At 36.1% G+C, this 21087-nt stretch overlaps 5 protein-coding genes and 1 long non-coding RNA gene across 18 annotated transcripts in view; 3 read left to right on the top strand and 3 right to left on the bottom strand.

The window, feature by feature from the left end:
- On the bottom strand, positions 2503–4473 carry LOC104721312 (uncharacterized protein DDB_G0289917-like). Its single transcript, XM_010439262.2, has 2 exons — positions 3041–4473; positions 2503–2804 (listed from the first exon to the last, which is right to left on the bottom strand). The coding sequence occupies exons 1-2, from the start codon at positions 3948–3950 to the stop codon at positions 2770–2772; spliced, it is 945 nt and encodes a 314-aa protein (XP_010437564.1). The 5' UTR covers positions 3951–4473; the 3' UTR covers positions 2503–2769.
- On the top strand, positions 5558–6266 carry LOC109127194 (auxin-induced protein 15A-like). The gene has a single exon (XM_019231686.1). It carries the CDS (start codon positions 5782–5784, stop codon positions 6064–6066), a length of 285 nt encoding a protein of 94 aa, XP_019087231.1. The 5' UTR covers positions 5558–5781; the 3' UTR covers positions 6067–6266.
- On the top strand, positions 8035–8611 carry LOC104721311 (auxin-responsive protein SAUR21-like). The gene has a single exon (XM_010439261.2). The coding sequence runs from the start codon at positions 8124–8126 to the stop codon at positions 8442–8444; it is 321 nt and encodes a 106-aa protein (XP_010437563.1). The 5' UTR covers positions 8035–8123; the 3' UTR covers positions 8445–8611.
- LOC104727570 (SKP1-like protein 4) lies at positions 11006–11428 on the top strand. Its single transcript, XM_010446664.1, has one exon. It carries the CDS (start codon positions 11006–11008, stop codon positions 11426–11428), a length of 423 nt encoding a protein of 140 aa, XP_010444966.1.
- LOC104721309 lies at positions 12403–18723 on the bottom strand. Of its 13 annotated transcripts, none has more exons than XR_002034417.1 (29): positions 18507–18723; positions 18215–18355; positions 17932–18113; positions 17742–17806; positions 17507–17639; positions 17279–17401; positions 17037–17155; positions 16879–16951; positions 16731–16783; positions 16464–16619; positions 16275–16384; positions 16098–16195; positions 15963–16012; positions 15796–15875; positions 15468–15581; positions 15194–15276; positions 15031–15104; positions 14889–14930; positions 14732–14798; positions 14604–14642; positions 14433–14503; positions 14198–14325; positions 13953–14113; positions 13769–13865; positions 13482–13585; positions 13296–13357; positions 12983–13069; positions 12699–12825; positions 12403–12592 (listed from the first exon to the last, which is right to left on the bottom strand). It is a non-coding gene; the product is annotated as an uncharacterized LOC104721309 (long non-coding RNA). The 13 variants fall into 13 exon arrangements; XR_002034420.1 differs by having other exon boundaries at positions 16464–16571; XR_002034418.1 differs by having other exon boundaries at positions 16464–16783; positions 17932–18136.
- Positions 20450–21087, bottom strand: part of LOC104727569 (pentatricopeptide repeat-containing protein MRL1, chloroplastic-like) — a 7826-nt gene continuing 7188 nt past the window's right edge. Inside the window, exon 20 of the mRNA XM_010446663.2 lies at positions 20450–21061. Coding sequence (XP_010444965.1) covers positions 20830–21061 — 232 coding nt within the window. The 3' untranslated portion in view covers positions 20450–20829. The remainder of the gene's footprint in view (positions 21062–21087) is intronic.

Raw genomic sequence — 21087 nt, 5'->3', positions numbered from 1 at the left:
CCCCACAGTCCGAGCTGGTGACTTGTGAACGTTCAGACTGGACCGGAAATCAAGAAACAATGGCGCGGGAAGGCCTTTGGTAAATATATCGGCATATTGATGAGAAGAGGGTACATGAAACACCTTCACGTGACCAAGAGCAACCCTCTCACGAACAAAGTGAATGTCTATCTCAATGTGTTTCGTACGCTGATGTTGCACCAGGTTCGTAGAGAGGTATACGGCACTAACATTGTCACAAAACACAACCGACGCCTTTGGAAGCGGAATATGCATCTCAAGCAGAAGATTACGAATCCAGCTCAATTCAGCAACTACATTAGCCACACCGCGGTACTCAGCCTCCGCACTAGAGCGAGAGACAGTGTGCTGTCGTTTCGACGACCAGGAGATGATATTGTCACCGAGAAAGACACAAAAACCGGAGGTTGAACAACGGGTAGACGGACAACCGGCCCAATCAGCATCAGTGTAAACAATGAGAGACAACGTAGGTGACCGGTAAAGTTGCAGGCTGTGAGAGATAGTGCCCTTCAGGTAGCGAAGGATACGCTTCAACGCATTGAAGTGTGCCTCACGCGGAGCATGCATGAAAAGACAAACTTGGTGTACTGCATAGGAAATGTCCGGCCGTGTGAAAGTAAGGTACTGGAGAGCACCAGCCAAGCTACGGTACAACGTGGGATTGGCAATAAGCGGTCCTTCAGCGACATCAAGTTTTGGTTTGGTGTCAACCGGTGTAAGGCAAGCGTTACAGTCAGTCATCCCCGCTCGATGAAGAATGTCTGCGGCATAGTTCTGCTGATGAAGAAACACCCCTGTCTTGGTACGAATGATGGAGATGCCCAGGAAGTGGTGAAGTGGACCAAGGTCAGTCATTGCGAACTCAGAATGCAAAGAGGTGATGATTGACGATAAAAGAGACTGAGAAGACGCGGTTAACGCGATGTCATCAACATATAAAAGTAAGTACGCAACATTTTTACCACGAGTCATGACAAAGAGGGAAGTGTCGTAGATGCTTTGACAGAAACCAACCCGACGAGCATAAGTCGAGAACCGCTCATACCAAGCACGGGGAGCTTGTTTTAAACAGTAGAGAGAGCGTTTCACTAGACAGACATGATCAGGTTTACTGGCGTCACGGAACCCTGGCAGATGATGCATGTACACAGTCTCCTTGAGATCCCCATGGAGAAAGGCGTTTTTGACATCAAATTGATGGAGAGGCCAATCTTTCGCGGTTGCAACGCCAAGAACAGCACGAATAGAAGCAGGCTTCACCACTGGACTAAACGTCTCATCACAGTCAACACCAGGTTGTTGAGACATCCCATTAGCAACTAAGCGGGCTTTATAGCGAACCAGCTTCCCTGCAGAGTTGAACTTGTGCCTGTACAACCACATACACCGAATCACGTTAGCAAACTTGGGCCGTGGTACAAGTACCAACGTTCCCGTTTTAATAAGAGCATCATATTCCTCCCCCATGGCAGGGTTCCAATTGGGATCTTTGGCGGCATCTATATGAGATTTTGGTAAAGCGGAGACGGTTGTGGTGTGAAGACAAAGTCGAGTCTGTGGCTTTTTGATGCCATGTTTACCACGCGTCATCATGGGATGTGTATTGGAGGCTAATGGTGCAAGTTGTGATGAATCAGGTGGTGGTGATTGAGACGTGGTTGCCAAGGGAGGTGATAGAGCGGTAGATGGTGTAGGATCAGTTGTCGATGGCACTGACAAAGGTAAATTAGGAGGAAGAACAATCCGAGGAACCGGTGGTACAAGTACAGGCGGCTCCTGTTGAACAGACGTTGCAGGTTGATGTGCAAAGGGAAAGGTTGTCTCATCAAAAATCACATGTCGAGAGATGATGACCTTCTTTGTGACCATGTCAAGACATCTATAACCACAATGGTCCGAAGGGTAGCCAAAAATGTACACGCAGAAGACCTTGGGGCGAGCTTGTGAGGCGTCGTTGGAAGCAGATTCGGGTAGCAGAGGGAGCCAAAGACACGCAAATGATCATACCGTGGGACACGACCAAATAGTCTGACAAACGGGACATCATCAAGGATCGCAGCCGAGGGTAGGACGTTGAGAAGATAGGCCGCAGTGTGGAGAGCTTCAACCCAATAAATAAGCGGCATACTTGCTTGAACCAAGAGAATCCGAAGTAGGTTGTTGAGAGTGCGGATCATCCTTTCAGCTTTGCCGTTATGTTGCGATGTATAATGACAGGAGAACCTAAAGGACGTTCCAACCGTCGCAAAATAGTCTCTGAATTGGTGATTGTCGTATTCTCGGCCATTATCACATTGAAAAGAGACGATTTCCTGGCCGAACTTGGGTCGAACTATGGCAGAGAAATGAAGATATCGACTAAAAACATCACTCTTCCTGTGGAGAGGATAAACCCATACGTAGTTGCTGTAATCATCTAAAAATAGCAAATAATATTTGACACCACTAACACTTGAGATTGGAGATGTCCATAAATCAGAATGTATTAAATCAAAAGGTCTTGAAACAACCGTAGTTGAAGAAGAAAAGGGCATGCGAATATGTTTTCCAAGCTGACATGCATGACACAAATTTGTCATGTCAGTCCGTTTAAAAGAAATGAAACCAGAAGAATTTAAAAACTGCAATGTGTTGATAGCGGGGTGACCAAGACGCCGGTGCCACAGAGTAAAGGAGGAAGCGGTCAACGAGAAGGCGGAGGGTGATGCGACAGACGGCGTGATGGTGTAGAGAAGACCTGCACTGTTACACTGGAGCAGCCTTGTCCGAGTCTGCAAATCCTTGATACAGAAACCAAATGGGTCAAACTCAACAGTACACTTGTTATCAGTAACGAACTGACGAACATATATCAGGTTGCGGACAATTTTAGGGCACACAAGGACACGGTTTAAGTGAAGTGGTTTGGTGATGGTGGGAATAGTTGTTTGTCCATTGTTTGTGATAAGGGCTGAGGAACCGTTGCCAACAGTAATAGAAGGAATAGTGGTCATATTAAAAAGAGAACGTAGCGTACCTGGCTCAGCTGTAACATGATTCGTTGCACCCGTATCCATCACCCATGGATTGGTAGTCGGATCCTGAAGGTTCATAGTGCTAAATGCTTGAGGGAGAGCCGTGTATGCAAAAAGTTGTGCAACACTCATGGTGGGAAATTGTTGTACGCCGTGAGTATAGTGAGCCTCTCCTTGCTGGCGTTGTGGAAAAGAAACAGATGGAGCAGAGGAGGGATGCATCGGAGGTGTGTAGTACGACGTTGGAAACCCAGGTGGCGTGTTGAACGAGGTAGGGTACATCCATGGAGCCTGAGGATAAGACCATGGTGATGCCGCATACGAATTGTTGTGACAATTGTTGGTGTTGTAGCGACCACGACCTCTGTTACCACGGCCTCCACGACCACGAGATTTGTTGTAAGCGTTGCGGCCAGAGTTGTTGTTATTGTTCTGGTGTTCTGGACGCTGTTGATGTTGATCTGAATGTGTGTACAAGACACTCTGAGACGATGAGTCAGTGTTGTGTGCATGTGTCGTAGGGGTCTGCTTGGTGAGTCTCTTCTCCTCCATGATAAGCATCGAGCGGGCCTTGATGAAAGTTGGAAACGGAGTGTGATGTTGGATCACATTAATGATGCTATCGAACTTTGCAGACAAACCGTTCAACATATGCATGACCAAAGCACGATCATATACCGGTGCATCAACGTTGGCGAGCAGATCAACCAGCGTCTTCAACTTGTGTGTATAATCAGTGACAGACATGTCACCAATCACAAGAGTACGAAGCTCATTATCATACTGAATTGATTGAACTTCTTTGTTGCCACGAAACAAGGTTTCAAGAGTGAGCCAGAGATCACGAGCGGTGGACTTGGCTTTGAGAATGGTGTGGAGAAGCTGCTCTGACACGGTGCCGTAGATCCACATCTTCACGAGATCGTCTCGTTCTTTCCACTACTTCTCATCGTCGGGGGACGGGCAGAGGATCCGTTAAGGTGTCCGAAAACACCGAAACTGCTGCAGTGAGTCTCAAAGATCTCACGCCAAACATCATAGTTCAGTTTCTTGAGATCAAGCTGAATCAGTACGTAAGCCCGGATCTGGGCGATGCCATAAGGCTTGTCATTTTTGGGAGCGGTCGCGGTAGCTAACGGTCCCGACATGGTTGAGAAAATAAAGAGAAATACGAAAAAGAAGAACTGAAAGGAGAAAGAGAGACAAAAGCAAAAGAGCTAGACGGAGAAACAAGGATCAAGTTTTTAACAAAGCTCTATTACCATGTAAGTTGATGAATCTCCGTGAGTTGGAGGTATTGTATTATCTCAATATATATAGTGTATGTTACATGATAATGCCAAATATATACCAAATCATAAGCGATATACATAAATCCCTATATCTACCCTAACAATACTATCTCTATAATAGTACCGTACGTGTAGAAAAACATTTTGTAATAAAAAGATAAAAATTTCACATAATATGGAATCTCTATTATGAGTTTTATTTTATTTTTTTTTGTATTTTGAATACCCAGCTCTCTGACTTACATTATAAATATAGTATCTCAAAAGAAAAAATAAAATATATAAGACTTCTTCAAGGGATTTAAAGTATTTTAAGGAATGGTGGATCACATGCATTCTGAAGAAACTAAAATGGGTTGTAAGTGATGAATAACACTAGTATGATATAACCGTTAATAAATCAAAAGAAGACATATTTCTTCAGATAAATATTGAAAATGATTGAAACAGTACTGCTGAATTTAATTATATAGTGAAACTTGTCATAATAAATGAATTAAATCATATCTAAATTATTGCATAATTAGATTGTCAAGGCTCATGTTACTCTCCGTTATTAGGAAGATATAATTGTGATCATAATAATGGAAATGAAACACGTGACCATTTTTTCAATAACTGTAATTGCCCCTAATTTATATATATATATATATATATATATATATACATGCTAATTATAACAATTTTAACTAGTTTATGTGGATTTGTTGAGTTGAGCCTAAAAACTCATAATAGTATTAAACTTCTACCTAAAAAATGCTCTCTTCAACTTGATTCAACATTATAAGAACCCAAAGAAACCATGCATGTTCAATGGTTCTCATTTTCATGACTCCAAGCTTAGTAGCAAAGATTTAATAATACAAAGTTTGATAAAGTCAATTTTATTTAAGATACAAAAGGGTCCTCTTAAGTGGGCTATAGGGCAACACAAATAGACTAAAAAGCCACCATCTTCAAGAGCCAACAATAGACTTGTCAAAAAATGTCTATTTTCATCAATAAGGACACTTGTTTCTGTTGTCTATTCATCATAATCAATAGGACCAAACTGGTTTGCATGTAATGGCCAGAGATTTTAATAAGTGACAGAGAGTGCATGTGAGTCCTGCAACAGCGGTGGGTCCACTATCTGATTATATTCATTCTTAAGTCATCCAGAAATCAGAATCAGCTTGATGCTTTTTCTAGGTAAACCCTAGTTTTTTATAAGAAAAAAGAATACCATGTGAAACCCTGCAAACTCCTAATATTTAAATCCAATAAAATCTGTATTATCATTAAAACATATAACTTTGAAATTTGGTTCCTTACCTATAAAGAACTCTATATATAACAACGACAACAACAACTGAAACATAAACTCCACAGAAAAGCATCAATCTTTCTCTCGTTTCATAAAAAAACAGAGTATCTCTGTAGATCTATCTATATAACTCTTGCTTTCAGAGATGGCTATTAGATTGTCGCGTGTTATCAACTCTAAACAGTCCCAAAAACAGCAAAATCGAGTCCCAAAAGGACATGTTGCCGTTTACGTCGGAGAAGAGATGGAGAACAAGAAGAGGTTCGTGGTTCCTATCTCGTATTTGAACCATCCTTCGTTTCAAGGTTTGCTTAGTCGAGCAGAGGAAGAGTTTGGTTTCAATCATCCAATAGGTGGATTAACGATTCCTTGCAGAGAAGAAACCTTTGTTGGTCTTTTAAATTCTCATGGTTGTATTGTTTCAACTTAAGACATCTTTCTTTTTTTGGGATCGATAGCCCAAATTCTTTTATAGAAATTTTCCTTTTTTGGTTGTTCCCTTTGTTTATTTCTTCTACAAAGGAGAACAGATTGTTAATCAGCATGTAAATACGTTAATGTGTAACCAGTCAAGTCAGGTTATACTCTTATGTACTTCCAGAAAACATTGATGAGAAAAACTTTCATGTTTTTGAAGATTATAAATTTATTCGAAAATATTCATCACGATGATTGATGATTTGTACGAAGAATTAATCAATAATTACATATAAGCCTGACCTAATCACTCTGTCATGAAAAGATCATTCACATTTTTTATAGTCGTTACGTGGCTATTTGAATACGTACGTTAGTTTAATTACATTAAGTTGTTATGACTCATTCAAATTGTCTTTAACTAAATTAACTACGGACGCTACTCATTGCGAATTAATTATAGAAGTAAACACATAGACCTGGCCTGATCATACTATTAGATTATTGATGGTTATGGGAATACGAGGGACTACTCAGAGCAGCATATGCAATTGAAGCCTTTGTACTGGACCACAACAATTTCATTTTCCGTTTCGACAGAACTATATATCAGATTACTTAATAATTCAGACGCAAAAAAAAAAAAAAAAAAAAAAAAAAAAAAAAAANTTTTTTTTATTTTGAAAAGCCATCAACATTTTATAGATAAAGGATCCGAACCAATTTTTTAAGCATAATATACCATAAAGCTTTTGAACCAAATGTACTGGCCATGTTCTGGAGAAATGATAGGTATATATCTTCATCATAATTTTATTTTTCGGCTGATTGTGATGCTTTAACTTCTGTATCATGTTGATATCATATAGACGTATATGATTTGCAAATACTTTTAGTTTGAGTGGATATGGTATTTACTATTTAGGATCATGGCAGTTGCATCGTGTATTAAAAAGAAGTTATAAAGAATGACATTTCAACAAAAAGATCACAACAGCCCTGTAGAACATCCCGAAGATTTGACAAGATTCAGATCATATCAAGACAACAACAATGTTTTAGTGTAAATTATGATGAATTAAATTCTTACATGTTCTAGATAGATGCGATACGTAAAAGAGATTTCTACCAACATAGATAACAAATAATTAGCTATAACTATTCATGTTTGATATTCATCTCGAAAAGGCATACATGCTACAAAACAATAGTAATTTCTTTGATAAAAGCACATATACTAAAAATGAAAGAGAACGTCTATGAAGACACACCGAATATTGTCATTATTTCAAAGATACCAAATGTGGAGTCTCCAACTAGAAAATTAAGAGTAATTTCCAAGAAGCATCCATGTGATTAGGGACTGAAATTTGGCTGATAGATACGACTCAACAAATCAACGATCAAATTTTCAACAGATTGAAGATATATGCGGCGGTAATGATTTGCTACTGATCAGAAGATTCGCAGCGATCAGACGAAACCAATCCAATGATTAACCAAATTGAGCATTTATTATATATATTCAAATCTGAAATATCAGATATGGCTACATGTATCCTGAATTTTTGCATCATGTTCATTGTAATATCATCCAATGTGCCAAGTTGCCATATGATCTATCTTCTTTCTAAGTTCTTTGGCCACTTGTTACCCCTATTATCTCTGGAAAAAGCACATATTTCTATGTTGAAGAAAAAATGAGTCAGAACTTTTCTTAATGTAATATTCAAAAAGCAGTATTTATAATGATATCTTGAATTTTCAACTTAGTTTTATTATTTTTATATCAGTAAGAACAGAGAACTTTTTGTTGGAGAACTTGATGGATGAGTTAAGCCATGTGAGAAGATGATATAAGTCAAACAACTTACACGAGAAAACAAAATAAAAACAAAAAACCTATTAAATGCTCTTAAATCATTGAAAAGTATTTTAAAAGATTTCCATTATTATAAATAGAGGCAATCGTCACCACCTTTCCTCATCTCAAAGTCTCTCAAACATTGTGGTGAACAAAGAAAAAAAAAAAAAAGAAAAAAAAACTTTTATCGAAAGCAAAAAAGAAAGATGGGTCTGAGCCGTTTTGCGATTTCAAATGCAACAAAGCAGATATTGAAACTAAACTCATTGGCGAACAAAAACCGAACATCATCATCATCATCATCGGATCATGTTCCTAAAGGACACGTAGCAGTTTACGTAGGAGAACAGATTGAGATGGAGAAGAGGAGATTCGTGGTTCCAATATCGTTTCTGAATCATCCTTCCTTTAGAGAGTTCCTTAGTCGAGCAGAGGAAGAGTTTGGATTCAATCATCCAATGGGAGGCTTGACCATTCCATGTAGAGAGGAAGTGTTTCTTGATCTCATCGCTTCTCGGTTACAATAAGAAAAAGTTGGATCCGGTTTAGGAGAATTGTATTTATAGAAATCTTGAGATTGAGAATGTATCTTTTCATCCTGTTTCTTCCCATGTATCTTTTTAAATCATGGAGGATAAGAAGAACTGATACATCTCTATGTTTTAGCTAATAATATTTTGACCCTTTCACAATTTTTTAAATAAAAGATTAATGTCATTGTTTAACCAAAAACTATTTAAGACAAGAAATTGTGTAAGCATTCAAACCAAAGAAGATGCTAATTTCCGGGGCTGCCTATCTAAAACCAATAATTATAACTTTCATAACACGACTGGAGTATTTTATGATATACATTCAACTTCGTTAACACTTATGATGTTAATTCTGTTAGCTGGATCGAAGACCAAAGCCAAAATAACTTATATTCATTGGTTGATTATTATGGAGTACATGTAATTGTTTTATATTGATAGTACATACTTTAATCAACTCATACCTCAATAATTCAATACAAACAGATGGCGTCAGTAACTTATATTGAGAGTACTATATTATACGACCTTTTTTTTTTTTGGTATGGAAACGAGATGGACTAAATCACGAGTTCGTATACGACTTGTTTGAGTTGTTTCAATAGCAACTTTATCAGAAATCAATTACGATAAATTTGTGACTATATGTATTTTATTTATCTCAACACTTTATTGTAGGTAACTAAGTATACCGCAAATCACTTGCAAATTTTGTTACTGATAAATTTCATCTTAAATTTAGCTAGCCTATATAACATAACTCTGTACTCTGTAGTCTGTAGTGATATACTATATATCTCCCATATCAATTGATTGTTTTTGTGTTTGTTTTATTAACATCTGGGGAGCTCTATTTTGTCTATATCTCAAGTTATATAATTAAACGTTGTTGGAGAAGAAAATAGTTATATAAATATACAAATTAGACGAATTGAGAATCCAATGAAACCGCCTAAAATAATTAGAAAAAGAAACTACTTCTGTGTGCTCCTGTAAACTATAAATTCTCAGACTGCTTGAATCATGAACCAATAGAATAGTTGTAATAATTTCCTTTACAACAATGCTTATATCATCTATAAAATAATTGGACCTGAATTATCATGTGGTCACGTCATGGATTTCACATGACCATTCTTTAATTTCACAATGAACTCCGCTGCAAAAACATAGGAAATGTCATAAAGGAAAACTAAAATAGAATTTTCCTCCCTTTCATTGTTCTTAAGGGGAATATTATATATCTGTGAATCTTTTGGAGAGATGCCTCTAAAAATTGATTCTAAAAACCAAAAGTAGCAATTTCCATAAGCCGTCAGGTTAGGTTGTTAGAGTAATCACTCATATAGGAAAAATCTTTAAGTGTGTAAGCATTGCATATTAATAAGAGTTTCTTGAATACCTTACAACTTACAAGACTCATTTATTATTATGTATATATATTCATGCGAAAACGAATAAATACAAAGTCTTTTTTTTTTTTTTTTTTTTTTTTTNGAAGATTAACAGCTTTACCATACAATAATTAACTTACTGTGACTAACATCCTCATGCGAGAACTAAGCTTTCGCAGAAGAGTAATGCAACAAAACTTGAATGTCCACTTTCTGCTGCGATGCGACGCTGGGGGAAGAATGTTGTGACGTAACATGTACTGAGTATGAAGTTCCGTGGAATTACATAAATTAAATTAAAAATAAACTTTATATTGAGCCTTATAATTGAAAAAACAATCAGAGGTTTATTCAAATTTTGGTGACAATTAAAAAATAATCCACTAGAATAGGAAATAAACAACTAATAGAATCTTAAATACCAAAAATTGCAGAGCAAATAACTTTAAATTTATTTAACTTGACATTTTAAGTGATTTGTGTAAAATTTACAAATCTTATGTTATTCAATCATAGATTTTAAAAAGTTCATTAAAATCCACTATTATTAAACTGATAATTTAAAAATCTACTTTAAAATCCACTATTATTCAAAACAGTTTGTGGATTTGTATTTTAATAAGTTTTAGGAATTCGGAAGGATTTGAGATGATTTGTTTAGTTAAAAATACAGAAATCTAAATCTCATGGTTTTAGGTGGGATTTGAAAAATTTTTATCATAAATCATATTAATTTTCCTAAAATCTATCAAAATTCCAAATTTTCTAAATCCCATAAAATCCTCTAAAATCATGATTTCAATACACTTCCTAAAGAAAAAAAAAACCCTGAAATTAGGTAGATGAATACTTCAAAATTCAAATTCTTAAATTTAGTATATATAATGTAAACATATTCGATTTGTTTTGAATGAAATGTACATTTCCATTTTCTATATGTAAAAATGTATTATAGAAAGGTTGTATATTGGATTTCAATTTTATGAGAGATCTTAGCAGTTTAAACACATTCTTTCAATGTAGTTTATTGTGTTGCTATATTTTAGGATGTAAATGTAAAACAGCATATTAGTATACTAATTTCTGTCGATATATTTCCATTTTACGTTTATTCTCTTCTTCAAAATCAAACTCAGTTTCTCTCCTTTGTTTGCTACGACTATGGCGTCCAACAAGATCATCCTCAAGAGCTCCGACGGTGAATCCTTCGAGGTAGACGAAGCCGTTGATGTTGAGTCCCAGCCAGCGTGGACGACTGCGCCAGTAACGGAACCCTGCTTCCTAATGTCACCGGAGCCAGCCACCTTAGCCAAGGTTATTAAGTACTGTAAGAGCATGTTGAGGCCGCTGCTGACAAGGATTTTTTGTGGGTCCACTGAGAACGATAAGCTTAAGACTTGGGATACCGAATTCGTCAAAGTCGATCAGCCTACACTCTTTGATCTCATCCTCGCGGCCTCAACGTGTTTCTTACAGTACTCAATAACCTCAGCCAAGCCCTCGATCATGAGGCTGACGGCGCTGAAGCCACACCTCCATTATCACTCTACATTAGATGAATTCATGGGTTGTAAATTTTATTAAGTGCCAATACTTTTCTGGGACGTTAGTCTTATATGTTCACCCTTTCGATGTATCGAAGCATCTCCGTTCGATGTTCAGCATCAAATACCTCCTTGAGGTGTCCCGTGACATACACGGACGGGCTCCCATGCAGTCAAACCTCTGTTTCCACTCTACATTAAACAAAGTAGCATTCGTTAATAACAATAAAATGGGGGTAACTCCGGTTGAGACTCTTAACTCTAACGACTAATTTGATAACCTTCACAGCAAAACCAAAAAAAGTAAAGACTAATTAGAGGCATAACTCTTCAGAAAACTCAATACTAGTTCTGCCTAAACATAAAATTCGATTACCTTTAGAGCTTCAGCTAGTACGAGAAAAATACTTAGGTTCTTTCATCTAATATTTCATTTAAAAAATAAATCAAAATTAAATTAAACAGAAAAATAAATTAAGGAAACAAATTATGTATATTTTTAATTAAAAAAGTTAAATATTAGCTTGGTTTAGATTTTTAAAATTAAAACAAAATTATATGTCGGTTTGGATTTACAAATAAAGTGGTTAGAATTTAGATTTTACAATTAAAATGAAATTATATGTCGGTTTGGTTTTACAAATAAAGTGGTTAGGGTTTAGATTTTACAATTAGAACAAAATTATATGTCGGTTTGAGTTCACAAATGAGATGATTAGGGTTTAGATTTTACAAGTAGAACGAAATTATATGTCGGTTTGGGTTCACAAATGAGATGTTAGGGTTTAAATTTTACAATTAGAACGAAATTATATGTCGGTTTGGATTCACAAATGAGATGGTTAGGGTTTAGATTTTACAATTAAAACAAAATTATATGTCGGTTTGGATTCACAGATGAGATGGTTAGGATTTAGAATTTACAATTAAAACGAAATTATATGTCGGTTTGGGTTCACAAATGAGATGGTTAGAGTTTAGATTTTACAAGTAGAACAAAATTATATATCAGTTTGGATTTATTAAAGAACAGTTTAAGTTTTTAATTTTATAATAATATATACAAATTTTATTTCCTTATTTTATAAAGGGGTGAATGAAAAGGTTCACTCGTAGGAGTGAACCCAAGTATTGCTCCTAGTACGATATGAAATTTGTAAGGGTGGATTGTCTCAGGACCTTCTCCAAGCATATGTAAAACAACCTGCAAAACAAAGAAGAAACTTACTTACGGACGCATTATTTAAGAAGTATAACAGAGCACAGAGGTATGAACATAATAAAAAGCAACTGAGAGAGAGAGACCGAACCCTAGATGAAAAATTCCACTAGTATGAATTCAGAGGCCAGGGGAGCGATGATCAGAAAACAAACTTGCTTTCAAAACACATTTTTGGCAATTGTGACAACTGATCTGATCCACAGCAGCAGACCTTCCTACAACAAGACCATGCAAAAGAAAAATAGACTACGATTTCAAAATTATTAGTTGAATATCATAAGTTTAGCAGTTTATAAGAGCCAATTTTTGTAACTCTAACTGGTAGTTTAGAACAATAGAAGAATCATTCAGGAGATAAATAAGAGGGGTTACCTGATTAACCTAACCATGGAGTGGCCCAGCTAAACCATTCAATGCAGCTGCAGATGGAAGATATGGATCCGAAAGTGCACTCCCAACCTTGATGAAGAAACATAGTTAGCCAAAAACAGAATCATCAGAAATGGATATAAAAAGACAGTTGGAGTACAAAGTACAAACTAAACAATCATGTATCAAAGCTAAAAACAATCACGTTCTGGTCCACCAAGTATTGTAACTTATACTCACTGTCTGAAAATCAGGTCAGTGACCATTTTATGAGATGAAAAAGAATGTGAGAAAACAAGAATGAAATCTAACGTACCCATTCTGTAAAGGTATTTGGCACCATGCTCCTCATGGCCTAAAGAACCTGGAATGGTGCTGCTGCAAGTAAACCAACACAATTAGAAGGAGAATGTGTATACATGTTCAAAGCACCAGGAAAAGTGTACAATTCATTCCTCTAACCTCTGAAATTATTCTAGAAGCATAGGAAAAAATAGTTTACCCGGCATCTGAGTAAATCCAGAGCTTAAGGCCCTTGCTGTGAACATGATCCGCAGGCGCTTTAGTACCAGAAGGGAAAGTTGACTTCTTTGGCACCAGACTGCCCTGGAAAACAGAGTTGAGGAAGATAATGTCAAGTAAAACTGCAGAACAAGAAATGAAACCGGGAATCAAAAACAAGTGTCACGAGCAATTTTAGCCCATCAATCATCTGAGGAACAAAATCCAGATTTCAGTATTGTGAATAATATAACTCATAAATCAAATAAAACTGTTATATCATATTACCTTATGCTGACCTCGCATAAAAGGAGTAATGAGCAAAAGATGGTATATATATTCCCAAGATGCTCCACAATGGCAGAAAGATGGTATTTTGTAGAAACTTGGAGAAGCAAAACGATAACCAGTTAGGATGTTAAGACATGAAAATCTCAAGATGATTTTATGGAACCAAAAGCTGGTCACTTACTTGGGAATCTTGGTTACTATTGCTCATGTAAGGGAAGCAAAGTCCAACTCCAAAGGGAACTCGACATGCTTGGATATATCTTCCTCATAGCATGTCCATCATTAAAAAGGAGAAAAAACGTACTCAGTTTCTGTTCGACGAAGCTCATATGCCATGCCCGTCTGTGAAACAAAAGAGCACATACTGTAATTTTTCAAAAAATCACAAACAAATGAGAATGCAATGAACAGATTAAGAATAGTTACCTGTAAGACGTTTGGCAAGTTTAGTCTCTGACCAAGTTGTGTAGCCACTAGCTATTAGTGGACTTGCCAACAGAAGCTGTTCCGCAAACAGGTGTGAGAAGAGGCACTCTCTTTGATGATGAAATCAGCTAGACATCGAGAGGGAAGGAACATAGTAAGTAGAGATATGCTGTGTTGTCTCCAAGATATTAACAGTGAGAAAAGATTAAAAAAATATGTAGCGTATTATTATTACCTTGTCATCATGGTGTAATGATTAAATAATGTACTCTTCCCCATATGTAACCACGTCAGGCCATAAGCAAGCTGCAAAACGAAAATCATCATCAGAATACTTAAAAACATATTAATTCACAAGACATGTCTTAAAATAGAGTTTCTATCAAAGATCTGAAGTATGCAGCACCTTAAAACAAATAATTGGTTTCCAAAATCAGACTGAGACCTGCAAAGACAAAACAAAGCAGAGTAATGTCACAAACAAAAATATCGAAAGTAAGTAAATTTATTCGAAGATAAGAGAGGAGACGTTACTTTGTCATCATTTTATAATGATCAAATGTACCTTTCGCCAGAACCACGTCGCTCCATAAGCAGAAACCTGCAGTTGAAATCATCATCAGAAAACATTATTCACAAGACATATATTAAGATAAAGTTTCAATCAAAAGATCTGAAGTATGCTCTGCACCTTAAAACAAATAATTGGTTTCCAAAATCAGACTGAGACGACCTGCAAAGACAAAACAAAAGCAGAGTTATGTTACAAACGAACATATCAAAAGCAAGTAAAATTGAATCAATGATGAGACAGAAGATGAGTTGTGGCATACATATCAGGAAGACTGTTGTCGATAAGAAGCTTCTGGAGGTAAAGAAATCTTTATAGCCTCTCATGATTTGGGATCTAAATGAAAAAAAATGAGCAAAATCTTTTGTAACCAATGTGAGAATCATTCACGTAAAAAAGGTTGTGGGTGTCAAAATTGAACAAACCTTAGTGACAGTTAGCATTCTGCAAACTAGGAATCAAGAGAGAACGCGCGACCTGCTGCGTTGTCTCCAAGCCATATTTTAACCTGAAAGTGAAAATTAAGAAGTGAACATGTAACTTTGTTTCCAACAAATTCAGAAACTAATGAAACCTTCTAGAGTCGTATTAAGATTACTACCTACCCTACACAGTACATGTAGATGAAGTATTGTTATACTAGATTGGTAAAGAGTATATTTAAAATAAAAAAAAAAAAAGAAAAAAAAAAAGACTTACATGAACATCTCTCTCTCGGTCCTCTGCTGCATCATTATCAAATTATATGATAATAGACAATTCCATCTTTAGCATCACTACTAATGCAAGCAACAAGAGACAATGATCCCATTCCTGAAAAAAACACACAGAAGTTACCATCCATTCAAAGCTTGACAACGATCAATCAAAGCAAATCACAGATCCAATCATAGCATAATCCACAAAATTCAAATCAACAAAACAAAAACAACAAGTAATTCAATTTTAGAAACCCAAAGTGAAAATTCAGAAGCAGAGGAGGAAACGAGTGGCAAAATTTCAGGAAAAAAAAAAAGAGAGAACAAACCCTAGGAGGAGTGAAGATTCAGAAGCAGTGTGGGAGCGAGCGATGATGATCGGATCATAGACTTTGCTTTCAAAACAAACCTGCAAGAGACGAAGAAACCTTACTTAGGGAATAACAGAGCAAAGAGTAAAGATTAGATGGGGAAATGAATTGAGAGAGAGAGAGACCAAACCCTAGAAGAAGAAATCCACAAGTCGGAATTGCTTCTAAAACAAACCTGCAAAGAGAGGAAGAAACAAAAATCAGCAAAGAGTTAAGAAGAAGAAGAAGAATAACAGAGCGAAGAGATTAAAAAAAGCTACCGATGCAATTGAACTGAGAGAGAGAGAGAGAGACAAAGACCACTAGCAAGTAAAGCTTGAATCGAAAACCCTGTCTCCCAAAGTTGACTTTTAAAGCTCTGCAAAAGTTTGAAATCCTTAGAAATGTTATCAACTAACGTAAACTTAACTATCTTATTTTAATCAATTAAAACCTACATTTTCAGTCGGTCTTCAGCTATGCACATGAAGTCCGGAATTCTAGCAAGATGTTTCTTAAACTGATCTCCATTCGGTTTCTCAATCCAACAAGCAATCATGCACAGAACCTGCAGACAAGTTTAAGCATGTCATTTCTAATTTACATAATACATGCACAATATTTTAAAGGTCGTCTGAATGTCTTACTTTTTCAAGACATTTCTGGAAATGTAATGGCTATTTGCGTCCTCATCATTAACGTGTTCCATTGCCACCCGAAGAGCCCTTTCTCTTACAAGCTTGTTGAACGGCCACCTTGCAAGGAAAGGCTCCACAAAGATGTGAAGAGAGTCCCATAAAAATCTACAAACATAAATGTATATAGCAGTTTCAAGTTGATCTACAGGGTATAATCTCCAAAATAAGTATATAAAGAACATATCTTGGTAGATTGGAAGGAAAAAAGGTAGCAACCAGATCTCAAGAAGCAACGGGCTGGTTCCAGACCAATCAAAGATTCCGAGTATCTACAAACAAAAACGTGGAATATTTTATATACGTAGATGTTAGTTAGTATCTAAAATCAAAACTAGTTGTCCTTAAAACAACAAAATTTGATTACCTTAGAAGCTTCAGCTGGTACGATATGAAACGCTCTTTCTCTCAATGGGTAATCCCCATCAACCGTCTTCGCTCTGTAAATTAAGGGACAAAACAGTAAGGAACTCTAGTCAAGGCACTTGTTAAAAAGATATCAGAGAGCCAGAAAATATTAATCACCTGTTGACAATAGATAAATCGAAGCATCTCCTTTGGATGTTCTGCATCAAAAATCTCCTTGAGGTGTCCTGGGATATACAATGGAAGGGCTCCCATGTAGTCAAACCTCTGTTTCCACCCTACATCAAACAAAGTTGTATTCGTTAATAGCTACAAAATGATTTAGAGGATACAACCTCACCTGTAAAGGTACAACAAGAAATTAACATAGTTGTTGGGGATCTATATTTGTGGCCCAGGACCTACGCTGGCATCATGGAGAGAAGCATGCAACAGTCGACAGACCAATAGAAGTTAATTTGGGGGTAACTCCTGTGGAAACTCTGAACTAATTCTCCTCCTCCGAGGACTGATTTGATGAGTACCTTCAAAGCAAAAACGAAAGAAGTAAAAGACGAATTAGAGGCATAAAATAATATCTTCTGAAAAATCAAAACTAGTTGTGCTAAAAACCAAAAAAAATCGATTACCTTTAGAGCTTCAGCTGGTATGAAATGAAATTTGCAGGGGTTGTCTCAGGACCTTCTCCAAGCATATGTAATTTAGAGCCGTACAGAACAAAATGAACTTTCTCTCAATATGTAATCGGCATCCACCGTCTTCCTATGTAAAGTGAGGGACAAAACAGTAAGGAACTGTAGTCAAGGCAATTGTTAAAAAGATCTGAGCGAAAAATAATATCTATATGGAAGCATACTGTCAAACCTCTGTTAGGTGTCCTGTGGATACACACGGATGGGCTCTTAAGCAGTCAAACCTCTTTGTCCACTCTACATCAAACAAAGTAGTATTCGTTAATAGCAATGAAATGATCTAGAGACATAAGTTTTGACAACATTAGTCTTATAGCTAGAGAGAACCTCAACATTAGTCTTATAGCTAGAGAGAACCTCACCTGTAAGGATAGCAAGAGATTAACATAGTTGATCAGTATGATCTATATTTATGGCCCACGACCTCAGCTGGCATCATGGAGAGAAGCATGCAACAGTCGACAGACCAATAGAAGTTAATATGGGGGTAGCTCGACTATGAACTAGTTCTCCTCCTCCAAGGACTGATTTGATGAGCAGCTACCTTCAAAGAAAAAACCAAACAGACTTAATTAGAGGCATCAAAATAAATCTCGTGAACAATACATACTAGTAATTGTGCTTAAAACAACAAAATCCGATTACCTTGAAAAGCTTCAGGTGGTACGATCTGAGACTTTGCTCTGTCCTGAAGTCGTCTTAAGTAAGGGTTTACTCTCTCTAACCCTAAAAAAGAAGCTCTTCCTCCACTGGGATCTTCACCGGAGCGCACAAACAAAACACCACCTGCAGGAAAAATTATCGATTCCGTGACACATTGATCCCATCTCGCGCAATAGAAACACAAAATAACCCTAATTACAAAAACCCTAATTACGAGTGTTAGTCGACTCGATGATAGAGGAATTGAAAGGAAATCGAAGAAGAAGAAACATACCAAAGGAGGGAAGGGAGAGAGAGAGAGGTCCGATGGTGATTGATTTCTCCAGGGCCGCGAGTGAGCATCAGAGCAGGTCTAAGAAGAATGAAACCCCCTCTCTCTGTAACTCATCCGTCATGAGATATGCCTTCGCCGTCGTCCATCGGCGAGATCACTCTTTGCCCTCTTTCAAAAAACTCACCGACTTCTTCTTACGCAGTGAACACCAACACAACTCGCGACTCTCCACTCTATTTATAGAAACGTTCTTCTAGTCAGCAAAAGGGAAATAAAATTGAAACAAACATACGGCCCATTGGCTTATTGGCCCAATTTTGTTATTTGTCGGTGGTTCTAATGTTGTTATTTATATATACATATATATATATATTTTATATATCTCAAAACTTTATTGTAAGTGTATACCGTAAATCACTTTGAAATGAAAAATACTTAGGTTTACCCATTCTTCTCTCAGCCAATAAGAATCTTTCATCTAATATTTCATTTTAAAAATAAATTAAAAATAAATTAAAAAGTAAAACAAATTAAGGAAACAAATTTTGTATACTTTTAATTAAGAAAAGTTAAATATTGGCTTGGTTTAGATTTTTAAAATTAGAACAAAATTATATGTCGGTTTGGGTTTACAAATGAAGTGGGTAGAGTTTAGATTTTACAATTAAAACAAAATTATATGTCGGTTTGGTTTTACAAATGAGGTAGTTAAGGTTTAGATTTTACAATTAGAACGAAATTATATGTCGGTTTGGGTTCACAAATGAGATGGTTAGGGTTTAGATATTATAAGTAGAACGAAATTATATGTCGGTTTGAGTTCACAAATGAGATGTTAGGGTTTAGATTTTACAATTAGAATGAAATTATATGTCGGTTTGGATTCACAAATGAGATGGTTAGGGTTTAGATATTATAAGTAGAACGAAATTATATGTCGGTTTGAGTTCACAAATGAGATGTTAGGGTTTAGATTTTACAATTAGAATGAAATTATATGTCGGTTTGGATTCACAAATGAGATGGTTAGGGTTTAGATTTTACAAGTATAACGAAATTATATATTGGTTTGGGTTCACAAATGAGATGTTAGGGTTTAGATTTTACAATTAGAACGAAATTATATGTCAGTTTGGGTTCACAAATGAGATTGTTAAGGTTTAGATTTTAAAAGTAGAACGAAATTATATATCGGTTTGGGTTCACAAATAAGATGGTTGGAGTTTAGATTTTACAAATAGAACGAAATTATATGTCGGTTTGGTTTATTAAAGAGCGGTTTAAGTTTTTAATTTTATAATAATGTATACAAATTTTATTTTCTTATTTTATAAGGGGGTGAACCCAAATATTGTTCCTTTCAAATTTTGTTATCTAAAATTTAGCTATATAACCTAACTCTGTAGTGATATATGTATATATCCCCCATATATACCAATAGATTGTTTTTGTTTTGTTTTATAAACATCTGAGGAGCTCTGTTTTGTCAATATCTCAAAGTTATATAAGTAAACGTTGGGGAAGAAAATTGTTATATAAATATACAAATTAGACGAATTGAGAATCCAATGAAACCGCCTAAAATAATTAGAAAAATAAGCTACTTCTGTGTTCTCCTGTAAACTATACAAAATTCTCAGACTCTGCTTGAATCATGAAGCAATATTTATAGATTTTTTTCCCTCTACACAAATGCTTATATCATCTACAAGATAATAATTGGACCTGAATTATCATATGTGGTCACGTCATGGCTTTCACATGACCATTCTTTAATTTCATAATAAACTCCGCTGCAAAAACATAGGAACTGTCATAAATGAAAACTAAAACAAAATTTTCCTTCCCTTTCATTGTTCTTATGGGTAATAATTATATTTCTGTAAGTCTTTTGGAGAGATATTGTATATTACGAGTTTCTAGAATACCTTTGTCCAACAAAAAAAAAAAAAAGAGTTTCTTGAATACCTTACAAGAATCATTTACTATTATTATATATATATTCATGCGAAAACGAATAAATACATAGTCTTGTTTTTTTTTTTTTTTTTTTTTTTTTTTTTTNTTTTTTTTTTTGGGTAGATATACAGCTTTACCATGCAAATTAACTTACTGTGACTAAACATCCTCATGCAAGAACTAAGCTTACGCAGAAGAGTAATGCAACAAAACTTGAATGTCCACTTTCTGCTGCGACGCTGGGGGAAGAATGTTGTGATGTGACATGTACTGAGTATGAAGTTCCGTGGAACTAATCCTTCAAAAGGGGGAAAAAAAAACTCTCGGAGGTCAAGGATCAAAATGAGAGACGCCTTCTCAGTTCTCACTCAAGTGACAGGTTCCCTAGCCGAATGCTGCGTTGCTGACGACTGATTTGGTTTCCTAGTGGTACTTGTGATGATCTTAAATGCCCTGGTTTCCCACCAGAGAAAGGTGAATCGACCTTTGGTTGAAACCAGTTCTTCAAAGAAACACCATTGATTCTTAATCTTGAATCCTTTCTATGATATGGTATCCCTAACCTTCTCAACAATGCACCAATTTCTCGTCCCACCCTGTCAAAAAAAGGAATGATCTTAGA

Source organism: Camelina sativa, chromosome 11 (genome assembly GCF_000633955.1).
Source record: "Camelina sativa cultivar DH55 chromosome 11, Cs, whole genome shotgun sequence".
NCBI lineage: Eukaryota > Viridiplantae > Streptophyta > Magnoliopsida > Brassicales > Brassicaceae > Camelina > Camelina sativa.
The sequence above is the reverse complement of the archived record's forward strand: the minus strand, read 5'-3'. Positions and strand labels throughout refer to the sequence as shown.

Coding starts and splice junctions, on each gene's coding strand:
- LOC104721312 (XM_010439262.2), bottom strand. CDS start 3,950: ATGTGGATCTACGGCACCGTGTCAGAGCAGCTTCTCCACACCATTCTC. Junction 2,805..3,040: donor TCATGTTACAGCTGAGCCAG/GTACGCTACGTT, acceptor TTCTGTATCAAG/GATTTGCAGACTCGGACAAG.
- LOC109127194 (XM_019231686.1), top strand. CDS start 5,782: ATGGCTATTAGATTGTCGCGTGTTATCAACTCTAAACAGTCCCAAAAA.
- LOC104721311 (XM_010439261.2), top strand. CDS start 8,124: ATGGGTCTGAGCCGTTTTGCGATTTCAAATGCAACAAAGCAGATATTG.
- LOC104727570 (XM_010446664.1), top strand. CDS start 11,006: ATGGCGTCCAACAAGATCATCCTCAAGAGCTCCGACGGTGAATCCTTC.